General features: G+C 30.9%; 1 protein-coding gene across 1 annotated transcript; it reads right to left on the bottom strand.

The window, feature by feature from the left end:
• Positions 1-5,066: 5,066 nt before the first annotated feature.
• LOC132050849 (uncharacterized) lies at positions 5,067-7,031 on the bottom strand. The gene is made up of 2 exons (XM_059442195.1): positions 6,575-7,031; positions 5,067-5,486 (listed from the first exon to the last, which is right to left on the bottom strand). The coding sequence occupies exons 1-2, from the start codon at positions 6,699-6,701 to the stop codon at positions 5,266-5,268; spliced, it is 348 nt and encodes a 115-aa protein (XP_059298178.1). The 5' UTR covers positions 6,702-7,031; the 3' UTR covers positions 5,067-5,265.
• Between the last annotated feature and the right edge of the window lie 9,558 nt (positions 7,032-16,589).

Raw genomic sequence — 16,589 nt, forward strand, 5'->3', positions numbered from 1 at the left:
GACGAAGATGTAGCAACATACTGCATTTCCCAATAGAGAGTGGATTCATAAAGGGATAAAGCTTATTTCACAAAAGTTGTTCTTCACATACAAGCTCCAAGAATGGTGATATCAACGTGCAAAGAGATTTGTTCGAGCGATAATATGGTGATTTATTCAGAAAAGAAACTACAACTTTCAAGAAGAAACAAGATTGGAATGCGAAGAAAAGTTTTGGAGTGATGTACCCATCGGGGGGAGTTAATACGCGTTGTACTCTTTTTTTCCTTGACAAGGTTTTGTCCCTAATTGGGTTTTTCCGGTAAGGTTTTTAATGAGGCAACCAAAATGTATATTATTAGAAATATATCTCTTTTTCCTAAATCGGAATTTTTCCCACCGGGTTTTTTCTAGTAAGGTTTTAATAACTATATTATCTATCAAATAGACATCCAAGGGGAGTGTTATAAATATTATTTATTATTATGATGTCTATCTCTAAGAGAAATATTAGGTTAGTGACTTTGGGATCAAGTCACTTTTTCCCTATAAATATAGAGGTTCTTCTCTATTGTAAAAGAATCCCTAACAAGAGAAATAAGAACTCTCCCCTCTTCTCTCTTTCTCCACAATATTCTTCTTGCTTGCTTTATTATTTTATAACATTTGAAAAGTTTTTGATTTTTTCCACATACCCCCACCCCCCCTCCCCCCCAAATTTTTTTTTGTTTTTTTCAAATGAAGTTTTGATTTTTTTTTATTTTTTTATTTTTTTTTGGTTTCTTACTCTCTTCACCCACCGAAAAAAATTAATTTTGTTTTAAAAACAAAAAAATATCAAAAACTTTTTTTGGGGGGGGGGGGGGGGGTGGCTGGTAAAAAAAGAAAATTTCAAAACTTTTGTTAAAATTTTTTTTGTGGCGGGGGATTCAAAAATACACCTAAACTATTCGAAAGGTTGATGTGGCCGTCCACGTGGATAATTACCACGTCACTGTTAAATGGCTTGCCAGTTAACCGTAGAGAATTATTTCAGGTGGCCTCATGCAGTAAGCAGGAAGGGTGTTTTTGACCCGAAAAACTAATGACCTATTTTGAATAGTTCAGGGGTATTTTTGACCCTTTTCCCTAAAAAATATAAGAACTTGGTTTTATATTTTACAAAATAATTGAATAAATTATTTGTTACAACACTTGCATGCTTGATTGCATCACAACTGAAAGGAGAAAACTTTCAATTTATGTGGGAAAGTAAATGATAAGTTGGATCATTAGATAGAGTTAAGTGAGGTATTAGTGAATAGCGAAAAAGAATTAAATTAAATTAATTAGTAGTCCCTCCGTCTCAATTTAAGTGTCTTACTATCTTTTTGGTCGGTCCCAAAGAGAGTGTCTCTTTCTATATCTGGTAAGTTTTTCAATTCTAACATTCTACATGGCAAGTTCAAGACTATAAAATTTAAAGGACTATACACATCTTTAGTTTAAAATCACAAAATTCAAAAGTATTCATTTTTAAAAAAAAAAAAAAAAACTCTATGGTCAATCGAACTATAACATTTAAATTAAGATGTATGGAGTACTATTGAGTGAGAGAGAAAAATTAAATCATTGAACAGTAATATGAAAATAAAGAAATAAATTCATCACTGATGAGAAATATATAATAATACAAATTGTATACTATACAAAGAGATAGTAATTATTTTGGGGCCCTCATATTCCCCGCCCCCCCCAATTTTTTGCACTTCTTTTTTCAAAGAGTGTATGTAGATCTTACCTTACGAGGGAGGCAGAGAGACGTTTGGGTATGTGTATGAGACTAAAGTTTCTCTTTGGGTTGAATCCATTCAAAATTTGTGCCGAGTATATTCAGAACGTGTCCTAAAGAATTGTGGGTCAGCGAAACTGGGTTCATGTAAAACATGGACTTAAAGCTTAACTTTATTTGGATCAGGTCATTTAGTTGTGTTTCAAAAATGGATTTTTACTAGTTGTAGCTTCTTTTAAGATCTAATTATTAATAATAACTACCCTTTTATTTAATTATAATTAGTAGCTAATTCACTTTTCTAAATTACAATTGGTAGCTATATCAAAATATATACCCAAATACATATATCTTTCTATTCCTACTCACTATCCATTTATTTTCCATCCTTTCAAAACTCTAAAAACTTCCTTACTACAACCGCCGCCGCCGCACGTCCGGAGCTCGGCGACGACTCTAGCGGATCCCAACCAAAACAACCGCCTCTCTCTCTCTCTCCCCCTGTTGCAACATTTGAAGACGAACCTCGGCTTGTAGATGGCAACGTGAAACGACGAGAATCGGATCGCTTAATCGGTTTCCGCCGCATCCAAATACAACTAATTCACTCGCCGACCAACCCATCTTTCCACATATTATACCTCATCATTAATCTTCTTTTCTTTATTAGATAGATACGTGGATTGAGCCTTTTTTTGTATTTTTGAGTGTATTTGTGATGTATTGGTCGAATATATGAACAATGTATATCTAATGGCGGAAAATGGCTCGAATCTCGGCGATCTCAATTTAAGTGTTTTTTTGTATTTTCCGAATATTTTTGTTAATAGTGTATTTGGTTGAATATATGAACATATGTATTTACCGAATATATGAACAAGGTTTTCAAATACACGGAAATTTAAATGTATGTGGCTTCATATGTAGTTTGAATGTACACAATGTATTTGACATTTTGTAGAAATCCATTCAAATACATTGAATATATGGCGTTGTTTTCAAATACACGGATTTTTGAATGTATTTATTTCATATGTAGTTTTGAATGTACACAATGTATTTGAAATTTTGTTGAAATGACATCAAATACAACGAAAACTCATAATGTAGCTATTAATCAATATGTATTTGAAAACAAACAAATACACCCGTTAAAATACATATGTTCATTAAATAGTAGTTATGGTTGGTAATATTGAAAAGGTAACAGGTAAATGGCCTTAAAATTATTCATGTAAGTTTACCTTCAAAAATAGTCTGCTTCACTGTTCCTTTTTATTTTATTTTTTCTATTACATTGGGGGATCAAGGAGGGGAAAGACGAATGGGACAACGAGAATTGAACTCACACTTGTTGTATGTGAAATTTCGACACCACTAAATCACAAGCTACAACTAGGGGTGTACATGGACCGGGTTTGTTCGGATTTTTTAAACACCAAACCAAACCAATTGCATCGGGTTTTAAAATTTATACACTAACCAAACCAATAAAATTCGGGTTTTTCAACCTCAGAGAGGTTGTTCGGTTTTCTAATTTTTCGGTTTTTTTGGAATAGTCTTGATACAAAACATATAACTTTTACTTTAATTATTTCTTTAGTCCTAGTAAGAGACAATTATATAATTAAGGTGTTTCTTAAGAAAATAATACAAAATGTGAGAAGAGTGATGACATTGTATTAAAATATTCAACAAAAGCTAATATAATCGGTTAAAATAAATATTGCTAATTAACAAGCCATAAAAGAAAATGACCATAATCTAAAAATACTAAGTCATGCTAAAATAAGTATTAATTATATGACAAAGAAAAAAAACTTAAGTTATGTATTTTTTTACTCTCTAAATCAATTATGCAAAACTAAAGAATAGATATCCAACATTATTGTTATTTATAGTGGTAAATTGAATTTTTTTTGTTAGGATTAGTGTTGAGTCAGTTTTGGTTTGGACTTTATTTGAGTTACTAACATCCATAGGATATAAAACTTATTGACATTCAAAATTCTAAGTTCAAGCTTGAATAATATGATAATAGATAAAAAAATTACGAAAAAATTTAAGAAATATTTATAAATTACTTTACAAATAAATATTTTTATGTATAAAATATTTTAAAAATTGAATACATGTAATGTCGGATTGGTTTGGTTCGGTTTGACTTTTTTAGTTAAAACCAAACCAAACCAAACCAATTACTATTCGGTTTTTTTTTCCAACACCAAACCAAGTCAAACCAAACCACTAGTCGGGTTTTTTTCTCGGTTTGACTCGGTTTATCGGTTTGGTGCAGTTTGTCGGTTTACTTTTGTACACCCCTAGCTACAACTATTTCTTTGGTTTTCCATCTGATTTTCAGTATATGCGTTGGGGTTTGAATTAAATTTGAATTCGTGTCCAAAAAAGTCTTACATTGGGGGTAAAGCGCCCTCTTAACAAAGGCAATTCCACATTCAGGACTTAAAACTCAAGACTTCCGGTTGAAGATGAAGGAGCACTTATAACTCCACCACAACTCCATAGTTTTTTGGTGGTTCTAAAATTATAATACTAAAAGGGCTTTAGCAATAGAGAACATATTACTACTAACCAATTTTTTCTCCTTATTATCGAACTTAAGTTTTGTAACTTTATTATACTCTTCTTTCCGTGAAGATCAATTTTCACTGGACGCCTTTTTTCATAATTTATGAATATATTAGCTTAGCCCTTAAATCAAAGAAGACAAGAATTAAAGTATCTATAGGAGAGCTTCCGCAAAATAAGTCTAATGTATTGTCAAACTTTTGCCAATGATCGATAACATCACAATAAGACTCATTGGACTATTTACATCATAGAGACTTGAGATATTGGACTCATTTACATCATAGTGAGACTTACGTCATCCTTTTCTGGAGAAATATGACTTTCGTCGTTAAATTGACGATAAAAATCAATGAATACTCACAGTTGTGAGGGGCAGAGTCATCATTATAGTTACGATTCCGTAGAATTAGAAGCTTTTATCTAAACTATGTGTTTGTTAAAAATTATTTAATATGTTCAAAATCCAGTAAATAAAAAAAATTGTTCCAAAACCCATAAACTAAAAATCATGAATATGCCTCTTAACAGTTTTATTCTCATATATCTTAAGCAATATGTACTTATATTGTTCCATAATCTCAATTATTTTAATTTCCTCACAAAAAAAGTTGTGTGTATCTATGTGTAAAGTTGCTGTTAGGATAGTCCTTTGGAGTTCCATCTCAATGACAAATCGACAGTATCGTAATGTGCAACAGTAATAAATTTGAGAACGACAAGGAAGTAATAGACAAAAAAATCACCTTTCATTCCCCCAATCTATATTCAACCAAATATGTTACACGAATAAAAATGAAAATTTACTAAAGTCACAATAACGTGTCATTTCCTTTTGCTAATGTGACTACAAAAGTCGCCATCACAACCACAGATACAAATACTTTTACAAAGGAGTACAAATACAAAGGGGGTATTACAACTAGTTAATTATAACCCCTAAGGGTCTTATTACTGAGGATTCCTTTATAAAGAACTTGCCAATTCAAAGGCATGGATTCCAAGCTCTCATCATCAGATGATTCTCCGTGGTTCTTCCTGTGCTTCCTTGAACTATGATGATAATCATGAAACTTATCTTTGTTTTGAGAGCCCAATTCAACAATTTTGTTGGAGAACATAACCTTCTTCTTTGCTTGATCTTTATCTGGCCATACAATGTAATATCACCATATAAATTATTAGAGAAATTAACATAAATAGTCGTCGACCCCCAAAAGATAGCCAACACTACAAAATACATGTGTATATTATCCAGAGGTTGTAAATATATTTAGCCGAGCAGTCCAACTATTTTTCATCTGAACACTTGGACGGTGGAAATAAGAAGAAGAAAAAAGAGACCATGAGTCTTTGCACCACCGAAAAGTCAACTTCTTTAGACATATTTAGATCCGTTCTCTCATTTGGGAAAAAGAAAATCATTTTTGATGTTTATATATTTCATAAAAATCATCTACTAATATAGAGTTATATAAAGTACACAATAGTCCAAAATACAAGAAATTCGATACTGATAGTAGTAGGTTCTAGCGGTTTGGGCCGTTATATAAAGGAGGGAAAATAGAGACTTTTTTTCTTTTCGAATTACAAACCCATAGGGAAGAAGAAGAAGAAAAACAAAAAAAAACTAAAGTTGGCGATTTTGTGTAAAGAGAAAAGAGTCAAATTTGTCTTTGTAAAGAATACAATTGAGCAATTTTTTGAGTCTAATCCTAACCCGTTATAAGGAAAAAGTATGGGCTTTACCCTTATCTGCTTATGAAACTTTAATTTGAGGGTAACTTTAAATCATAATTAAATTTAGATAGGTCAATTTTGGCTCTTTTTTCTCGAAGTATTTTGGAAAGCGAGTTCCATTTACTTCATGCTAGAACATTGTTAATGGCAAGGACAAGGATGAAACAATTTGCTAACAGTAAAATTACTAATAGACCCAAAGTTTAGCCGACTGTAAAATTAAGCAATTTTCGAGAGCGAAATTGGACCTTCCCCATTCTTGAAGTATTCCGGGACGTGAATTCCATTTATTTCTCGCTAGAAAATTGTTAATGGCAAGGACAAAGATGAACCAATTTGCTAACAGTAAGATTATGAATAGACTCAAAAGTATAACGGACGGTAAAATTAAGCAAGCTTCGGGAGCGAAGTTGGACCTTTCCCCATTCTAAAAAACTTGAAAATAAAAATATCAAAAACTTCAAAAATATAGAGAAAAAGAGAGATGTAAAATACCAATTTCAAGTTCGAGTTTGTTCATGAAATCAGAAAGAAGATGTTTATGCACTCTCATGGCAAGAAGGACAACACTTCCTGAAACTGCAAAAACAGCCACAAATGCAGATCCTAAAGAATTCTCCATTGACCCTTTTTTCTTCCTCTTGCAAATACAGCCACAAATGCAACGGTTGTTCTTTTTTTTAATTGTATATTCTGAGGGAAAAGATCAAAGGAAACTATCTTGAAAAACTACAAACAAAAACATTTTATTGATGAGGATATGTGAGAAGTTCATGGAATAAGATTGAATAAAGGCAGAGTAAACTTGATGCATTTAAAGGGAAATTTTTTGAAATAAGAAAGACAATGGATCTTTCAATGGGAAAATGAATTGTCAACTGTTTTTTTAAAAAAAATTATATATTATTTTTGTTCTTCAGTTTCTGTCAAATGCCATCAGCACATATATCTGTGGCATTTGACTATTCTTCTTGCAAAACCAAACAATAAATAGCCATATTATGGATTCTGAATCTACTTGCATCCCCTAAAACTTAGTTTTATCCTAGAAAAATCTTGTGTTCTAAACGAAAATATAGTACATCCAAAGATGTTTTTAAGTTAAAATATTTAATGCGTTTAACAAAATTAAAAAGTCAATTATTACTTTCTTTTAAATTCACCCTTACTGCTCCAACTATTTAACGTAATTGATTATTATATGTCTTTTTTAAGGAGCGCATAAGCTTAACATTAGTTATCCCATAATATAACTAACTTTAAATTAAAAAACGGATACTACGAACAGGAGAGCGATAGTAACAAATAATTTTGCATAAACAACAATAACAACATACCAGTGAAATCCCACAATGTGGGGTCTGGGGAGGGTAAATTGTACGTAGACCTTACCCCTACCTTGGAAGGTAAGGAGGTTATTTCCGAAAGACCCTCGGCTCAAGAGAAAGCATGGCAAAAAAGGTCAGATAGGGACAATCCATCAAAAACAATATGAAAATGAAAATAATGAAAGCGAACTATCAAAATGTAAAAAGAAAGTAAAAGAGCATATACTAACAAATACCAAAATAAATAATGGCTACTAGAATTAAATTTCGAAATAATATTGCAGAAAGTAAATTAAGATTAAAGCTTGGCCATATAGTGTTATTTATGTTGGAGAATTTTTTTTTTTTTTAATCTGATATGAAATCAAAAATATACTAGAACTCCAAAAGAAAGTGATGTAGGGGGTAGAGCTACTCCTCCATCCAGAGACTTCGGATTCGAGCCCTGAGTATAGAAAAAATTTTAATAGGGAGAGGTATATATCATTCGAGATGAGTATAAATTACTTTTACAACAATAAATTTTTAGTTGGTAATAAATATTAAAACTATCTTTCTGAGAAGGAGAAATTATCTGATTAGTATCTAAGCTAAAAAAAAAAAAAAAAAAAAATTAAGGATTAGGTAAAACTCAAATGTAGAAGAGAGAGAGAGTCAACTGTGTGGGTCTACTAATACTTACATGTGTTTGGTGAGGCGTATAATTATGGGAGTATTAATGACACTTGTTTGGAGCATGAAATCCGTTAATTATTTAAATATTAATCCATATTACTAGGTAACAGAGTATTATATATTTCACATGTTCATATTTTGAAAATATTATTTGAATTATATAGTCTACCTTATTCTTCTTTACGAGTAAAATGGTTGCGTGTTGATACATTTAGCATGGCAAATGTGCAGTGAGTACTTAAATGTCGTACTAATCGTTTAGAATATTTAAAACTATTTCGAATTGTCTTGCTCATAATATATACTTAGTAGATTATAATAATGTACACCAACCTCATTTAATTTCAGTAATTAGGACCTTGCATTGTGTCATGATCTAAGTCCACATGGTATACTTTGACCATAAGAACTCACGGATTTGTTCCTCGAGCTATCCAACCTTTGAATCTAGATCTATTAGTGTGCATACCATGTAAACTTGTGCTAAGCCTTATAAATCTCTTCATTTTGATTTCTTCTTCCACTTTGTGGTTTCGCTTAAGGTGTAACATGCACCTCATCTTTGGAAGTTTGCTAGCTAAAAGTCTGCAGCCCTTCTCTTCGAACGCCCTCCATCATGAATGTCACATATATATGCACCATTTAGAGACTCAACGTCCTAGTTAAGGTTTGCCAAAATTAACCACCGTATTGAAGGAGCATCAGGCTCTACAACAACAACATACCCAGTAAAATATCACAATATGGGGATCTGAGGAGGGTAAAGTGTACACAGACATTACCTCTACCTTGGAAGGTAGAGAAGTTGTTTCTAAAAGACCCTCGGGTTAAGGAGCGTCAGGCTTTGATACCATATTTTGTCACAACTCGAACCCGTGGCACATATGCCATGAACTTGTGTTATGTGTTATAAAGATCCTCATCTTTCTCTTTCATACCGGTTTAGGATTCACATAAGGTGTAACATGCACCCCATCTTCGATACCTAAAAAACCGTTAGTCCTTCTCGCCTTCCGTCCTCGTAGGTTCACACTCCATCATGGGTGTCACACATTGATCCATAAAGTGTGTAAAAAAAGAAGGGTGCGTGATATATACCATCATGTATAATTTAATTGGCCCCTAATAATGTAGCAATTGATACAAAAATTTCTATATGATTGTGGTCAATTGTTTTTTCACATGGAATAGAAGCCTTAAATTACTCCGAAGATACCAGTTCATGACTTAACATCAAGTATAAAAGAAATTTTTATTAATACATTTATCTTAACCTTTTATAACAGACTAAGCACCTAATTTTAATACGGTAAACTTCGTTAATAAGTTGTATTTTTCACATGGATAAACTTCACTACTAAACTAGCATTATCATCAATATCATTAGGTATAATAAGCTTTACCTTTTTCTTTCCAGTGGCAAACCATTTATATTTATGGCAGTGAAGACTGACTTTCATATAATATATTCGAGAAGATAATAAAGTAAAGCAAAAGGGTAATCAAATTCTTCTTTTAACAATAACAGTTTGTTTTTTAGTCTTATTTTAGGGAAACGAGCAGTTCATTTTCTTCTCCATTTTTCTTTCTTCACCTGTCCACACTAATCCTCCCTCTGACCTCAACTAACAGAAATTAATCATTGTTCTTCAGAAGCAGATCCAGAATTTAAAATTTATGGGTTCCCGTTTCCCAGCGATCTCAAATATAAATATATATATATATATAGATGACGTATGCCGTGCGCGCGCACACTTTGAATTATAGTATATCTATATATATGTAGTTGTGTTTGGATAGTGATAATATATATATATATATATATATATATATATATATATATATATATATTCAAACACGATTAATATAACATTGTAATTTGTGCTCCGTATCTAAAACACGATTAATAGTGAAAATAGTGAAAAGTAAAAAGAGTGTAAAAGTGACATGGCCAAAAACATTATTAATACATGTCACTTGAAATGACATCATCTGTTGTGATGCAATTTTTATGAGTAGGGGCAAAATAGGAAAAGTATGAATATATTTAATACTAAGCTACAGTAAGATTCTACTTTTAACTAATGGAATTATTCAATGGCGCAAGTGTTTTGACCAAATTGCCCTTGGTTGCCCTTGGTCGACGATACACTTCTTCAACTCATGCTTTTATATAGTTTAGGTTTAAAAAAAGGAATTTGTCTATTACAAATTAAAAATTAAAAAAATGGAAGAAATTGCACGAATTGTCCTTCAAATAGCACATGGTATAGAAATCCAACTAAATAAATCCATCATTATTGACTTAATGGAGGATACTTTGACAATTATATGAATATTGCTTGATTTTTTAATATGGGGTCCACATTTTTTTTTTGGATATTGCTTATTTTTTAATATGGGGTCCACCTTTTATTTTTATTTTTTATATTTCTTGATTTTTTAAAATATGGGGTCCATGTTTTTTTTTTCAACATGAGTTGGAGGTAAAAATAATGCTACATTTTTTTTAGACTGTCTAAAAAAATGATATATTTTTATGTTTAGAAATCATATAACTTGAAATTTTTTCTTTTACCTTTAATGAAACTATTTACATTCACACAAATATCTATGACTTGTTTTAGACCACAAATTACGACAGAGAGAGTACCTTTTAGTAATATAATTATGAAATTTTTATTACAGAAAATATTATAATTCAATTAATTGAGAATATCAATAAATTATTTTACTTAGTCCGCTTCTCCCATATATGAATTTCCTAGTTTGGTTCTCTATTGAAAGATTTGAAATTCACCTTTTCTTACCGAGTTTCATGCCATCATCTCTTTCTACTCAACAATACTGAAAGGCGCTTTTATGTGTCCGCATCTGCTGTAATCTTAATTTTTTAAGTATAGACCAACTTCATCATTTTAATAAAATATGTGTATACGTTTCTTGACCATTTATATTTCGTCTTCTTGATGTTATTCCTCATTATTTGTGTGAGACGTATGTGTCTAAACTTATACCTTTAAATCTTTTGGTTTTATGACTTCTTTAGTGGTTTTTGTGTTCAATTTAAATCGTTATTTCTTTTTTCCGAACTTCTCTTCTTTATATTTTCTCTAAGCGTACCTTTACCATTTTCTGAACTTATAAATATCCTATTTTTTTCTATTGCAATTGTCTCGTACTTATTTACGTGGACCCACCTTAATTTTTTTCCTAGCAATTGTCTCCTACTTTTTCACGCGGATCCCACCTTTATTTTTATTTTTTTGCAATTATCTCCTAATTCACCACGTGGACCTCACCTTAATTTTTTTTAATCTCTATTATTATAGAAGAGTGGGCTCCACCTTAAATTTGTTTTTTTTTCATTCCTACTATTATAGAAGATTGGATCCTACCACCCCCCCCCCCCCCGGTCCCTTTTTTTAACAATTTTTCTATTATTAAAGAAGATTGGGGCCACCTTATTTTTTAAATTTTTTTAATGACAGACGACGGAAAAGTGAGCAACTCACTCTTTTATATAGTTAACTAGCTACGAATTGTAAATTGATAAAAGATAGCTACAAATTATTAACAGTCCTTAAAAGATAGTTATTTATGTAATTTGCCGTTTTAAAAATCTGGCACACAGCCTTTCCATGGTTTCCCTATGAGCCCATATAGGCCGTGCATGATGTGTTTGGCCGCACAATTGTCCCTTTCTTTTGGGGTGGTCTTTAAATTTTGCCCCTCATAGTTGAAATCTTTAAATTTTTCCTTCGCTAAAACCTATAGGTTCAGTTGAACCACCTTACAGTCAAAATTTTTAAAAAATTCGCAAGACGAGTTTAGAAGATTTCGCTATATCGCGTACTTGTGAAGGAATTAAAAGTTATGGGGATGACATATCACTCTTATGCATAGGCGTTTTGTGGTATGTCGGGTCGGCATAACACTGATAATTCATACAAGTTTATGCGAGATTAAAACCTCAAAGTTGCCGATGTAAAAGTATGCCCCAGCGTAAATTTGTGAGGTACCAAAGTTATAGGGACCCGGCATATATGCCTTATGAGCGGAACTTACTTTCGTGTCTGCAGGGTCCGACATAGCAAATAATTCCTTCCACAGTTTGTAAAATTAAAACATAAAAGTTTTCTGTTATTAAAAGTATGCCCTTTTGGCCTTAAACTTGTGAAGGAATTATCAGTTATCTACGGACCCGCATACTTATGCCAAGTCCGCCCATAAGGCATGAGTATGCCGGTCCGCATAAATTTTGTAATTCCTTAACAAGTATGCCGGGTCCGGGCACACACGCGACCCAAACTTTGCCTTGCATTTTTTTTTTTTTTTTTAATTTATGAGCGGGGGTTCGAACTCAGAACCTCATGATTTCTGCGTGAAAGCTCAAAGTTGCAATGCGAAGGGCAAAAATTAAAGACCAGCAATATGAGGGGCATAATTTAAAGACCACAAATATGAGGGGCAAAATTTAAAGACCCCCCCCCCCCCAAAAGAAGGTCAATCCGAGCAAAAAAATGATGTGTTTCCCATTAATGTTTGAATTCTCATATGGGCTTGAAAATTGGGCTTTACATGGTCCACATTTGCTTGATTTCAAACCAACATTATTTTGTAAATAGAAGCGTTGATTTTTCATTTCCAAGATATGGAACTAAAACCAAAATTAATAGTTTGACAAGACAAGTATCAAGATAGCAAAGCGATGGCGCCTTTGCGCATCTGTTAGTCAGTTTACTACTTTTATCCGTGGCTTTCGAAAAAAAAAAGGAATTAGTTAGTGATCAGGAGGTGATGGGTTCGATAGAACTTAATTCAAGAGGGAGATTAAGGTGTACAGAAAAAGTCTCGCATTGATAGCTATAAAAAAAAAAAAAATGGGTAAGGGGTCAAATTTATCCTCCAAGTATGGTTTATAGTTTAAATTTGTCCTCCTCCGTCAAAGTTTGGGATCAAATTTGCCCTCTTCGTTAGGATACTTGGTATACTTGCCCTTTTATGGATAGAAGTGTGACTTGGACTCCACAACACAAAAAAAATTAGCCACGTAGGATCCACGTAGACTTCCAACCCAATTATTTTAACCCGTGACCCATTTACCCATCATATAAAATTATACAACCTAAGTCCCTTTTATTTTAGAAAGGAGAGGGAACGAAAGAGAATATGTATATCCCATTTTCCCTAAGTTTCCTTATATATCTAGAACTAGATGGTCTAGCACGGGCCCAACACTTTAGATTATAGTGTATGTATGTGTATGTAGTTGTGTTTGGATAGTGATAATATACATATATATATATATATATATATATATATATATATATATAGAGAGAGAGAGAGAGAGAGAGAGAGAGAGAGAGAGAGAGAGAGAGAGATACACACAATATAAAATATATATATATATATATATATATACACACACACACACACACACACTATGTTCAAAACACGATTAATATAACATTGTAGTTTGTGCTCCGTATCTAAAACTTTACTATATTTGTGTTTGCTACGAATACAAAGTCAGCAAAAATTTATTAATGCTTTTTAAAAGAGGAGACTTGTTTAAAAGGAAACTATTTTCCTCTCTTTGAGATAAAATAATAGCAATATTTAAGCATCAGTCGGTACTTTCAATTTTAATTCGATTAATTTAAAGGTATAAAATACTTATTATTTTTTATTAAATTTTGATTTGGATAATTCTAATTCAAATTATTAAATTAATTCTACATGTTTAAATAGTCTCGGTTTAGATCATTTTACTTTTCATGTTGTCTTTTGCATTAATTTTTAAGGAAACGTCAATTAGAATTATAATTTGACTAATTTACCTTATTCGTTATTTGATCTCCATTTGATATTAATCTCTTTTCACATTTATTAGAGTAAGAATAAAAATGAAAAAGTAATTAAATTTTATCTCATTTTAAAATAAAAAATATTTTAAGTATATTTATTTTAGTAAACATAACAAATAAATGACATGGCGGAATAACAAATACAACAATTAAATATATAGATTAGATCTCAGGCTAATATAAGAAAAGAAAAGAAATTGTATGTATTTGGCTACTTAACCTTTTGAAGAAAAGCAATAATATGGGGTCTATGTTTTTTGTTATGCAATAATTTCATTTGCTCCCACGAATGAGTTGATACGCATGTGGCAATGAATCCACTATTATTGACTTGATGGGGATACTTTGGGAATTACATGAATATTGTTTGATTTTTTAATATATGGGGTGCACGTTTTTTTTTTTTTTGACATTGCTTGTTTTTTTAATATGGGGTCCACTTTTTTTTTTCATGAGTTTGGAGAGGGTGGGGTTCACTTTTTTTTTTTATGAGTTTGGAGAGGGTGGGGTCCACTTTTTTTTTTTTTTTTTTTTAATATTGCTTGGTGTTTTTAGTATGGGGTCTTTTTTTTTTTTTTTTTTTTTTTAAGAAAGGTCAGATGACGAAGCATGTGGGTAAACCGATGCTTCTATATAGTAGAAAAATAGAAATATAATAAAAAGTATTTTTATCTACTTTTTAGAAGAGTTGGTAATATAAAGTATAAAACGTCATTTTTTTGCCCTCAAATAAAAAAGTGGGTGGGGCCACAAAGGATTTTTTTTGCCCTTAAATAAAAAAGTGGGACCAAAGGACGAACGACGATCTTGCTATTATATATATATATATATATATATATATATATATATATATATATATATATATATATATAGTTCAAAACACGATTAATATAACATTATAGTTTGTGCTCCGTATCCAAAACTTTATTATAGTAGTGTTTGCTATGAATACAAAGTTGGCAAAAATTTATTAATACTTTTTATAAAAGAAGACTTATTTAAAAGGAAACTATTTTTCTCTCTTTGAGATAAAACAATAGCAATATTTAAGCATCAATTGATACTTTGAATTTTAATTCGATTAATTTAAAAGTGTAAAATATTCTATTGTTAATGTGTGTAGATTGGGCCTAAACAATACTTATTATTTTTTATCAAATTTTGATTTGGATAATTCTAATTCAAATTATTATATTAATTTTGCATGTTTAAAATGAAACAAAGTAGAAATTTGATTTTCTATTTAAATGAAGAACTACTATTTTTTAATTTTTGGTAAATATTCTTGGTTTAGCTCATTTTACTTGTCATGTTGTCTTTTGAACGGTTTTTTAAGGAAACGTCAATTAGAATTATAATTTCACTAATTTACCTTATTAATTATTTGATCTCCATTTAATATTATTTTTTCTTTTATGACATTAATCTCTTTTCACATTTATTAGAGTAAGAATAAAAATGAAAAAGTAATTAAATTATATCTTATTTTAAAATATATATATTTTAAGTATATTTATTTTAGTAAACATAACAAATTAATGACATGGCGGAATAGCAAATACAACATTTAAATATCTAGATTAGATCTCAGGCTAATATAAGAAAAGAAAGGAAATTGTATGGTTTGGCTACTTAACCTTTTAAAGAAAAGCAATAATATGAGGTCCATGTTTTTTGCTGTACAATAATTTCATTGCTCCCACTAATGGATTGATACGCATGTGACAATGAATCCACCATTATTGACTTAATGGGGATACTTTCGAATTACATGAATATTGTATGATATTTTAATATGGGGTGCACATTTTTTTTTTTTTTGACATTGCTTTTTTTTTAATATGGGATACAATTTTTTTTTTTTAAGTATTGGTTGGTGTTTAGTATGAGGCCCAGACCTTTTTTTTTTTTTAATTTTAAGCATGGGTTTAGTGTTTTATTTTTTAATAATGCTTCTATATAGTTTAAATGGGATGCACTTTTTTTTTGACATTGTTTATTTTTTTAATATGGGATTCACTTTTTTTTTTATATTGCTTGATTTTGTTAATATGGGGTTCACTTTTTTTTTTTTCCGTGAGTTTGGAGATGGTGGGTTCCACTTTTTTTTTTTTTTTTTTTTTTTTAAATATTGGTTGGTGTTTAATATGGGGCCCACACTTTTTTTTTTTTTTTTTTTTGTGGACAACGGACGACGAAGCATGGGTCTAAACCCATGCTTCTATATAGTTTAATTAGTCACGTTTCAAAACACCGGAATATAAATATTTTATATAGAACTTCATATTTTTTTAAACGTTTGTATTGTCGTTTTAGGGGTTGTAAAGTGCCCCGAAATTACATGAATATTGTATGATATTTTAATATGGGGTGCACTTTTTTTTTTTTGACATTGTTTTGTTTTTTTTTAATATGGGATCCAATTTTTTTTTTTTTTAAATATTGGTTGGTGTTTAGTATGGGGCCCACACCTTTTTTTTTTTAATGGACGACGGACGACGAAGCATGGGTTTAGTGTTTGATTTTTTAATAATGCTTCTATATAGTTTAAATGGGATGCACTTCTTTTTTTGACATTGTTTGTTTTTTTTAATATGAGATTCACTTTCTTTTTTTTATATTGCTTGATTTTGTTAA

The sequence above is a fragment of the Lycium ferocissimum genome, chromosome 3, assembly GCF_029784015.1.
Source record: "Lycium ferocissimum isolate CSIRO_LF1 chromosome 3, AGI_CSIRO_Lferr_CH_V1, whole genome shotgun sequence".
Classification (NCBI taxonomy): domain Eukaryota; kingdom Viridiplantae; phylum Streptophyta; class Magnoliopsida; order Solanales; family Solanaceae; genus Lycium; species Lycium ferocissimum.

Coding starts and splice junctions, on each gene's coding strand:
- LOC132050849 (XM_059442195.1), bottom strand. CDS start 6,701: ATGGAGAATTCTTTAGGATCTGCATTTGTGGCTGTTTTTGCAGTTTCA. Junction 5,487..6,574: donor CAAACTCGAACTTGAAATTG/GTATTTTACATC, acceptor TTGTATGGCCAG/ATAAAGATCAAGCAAAGAAG.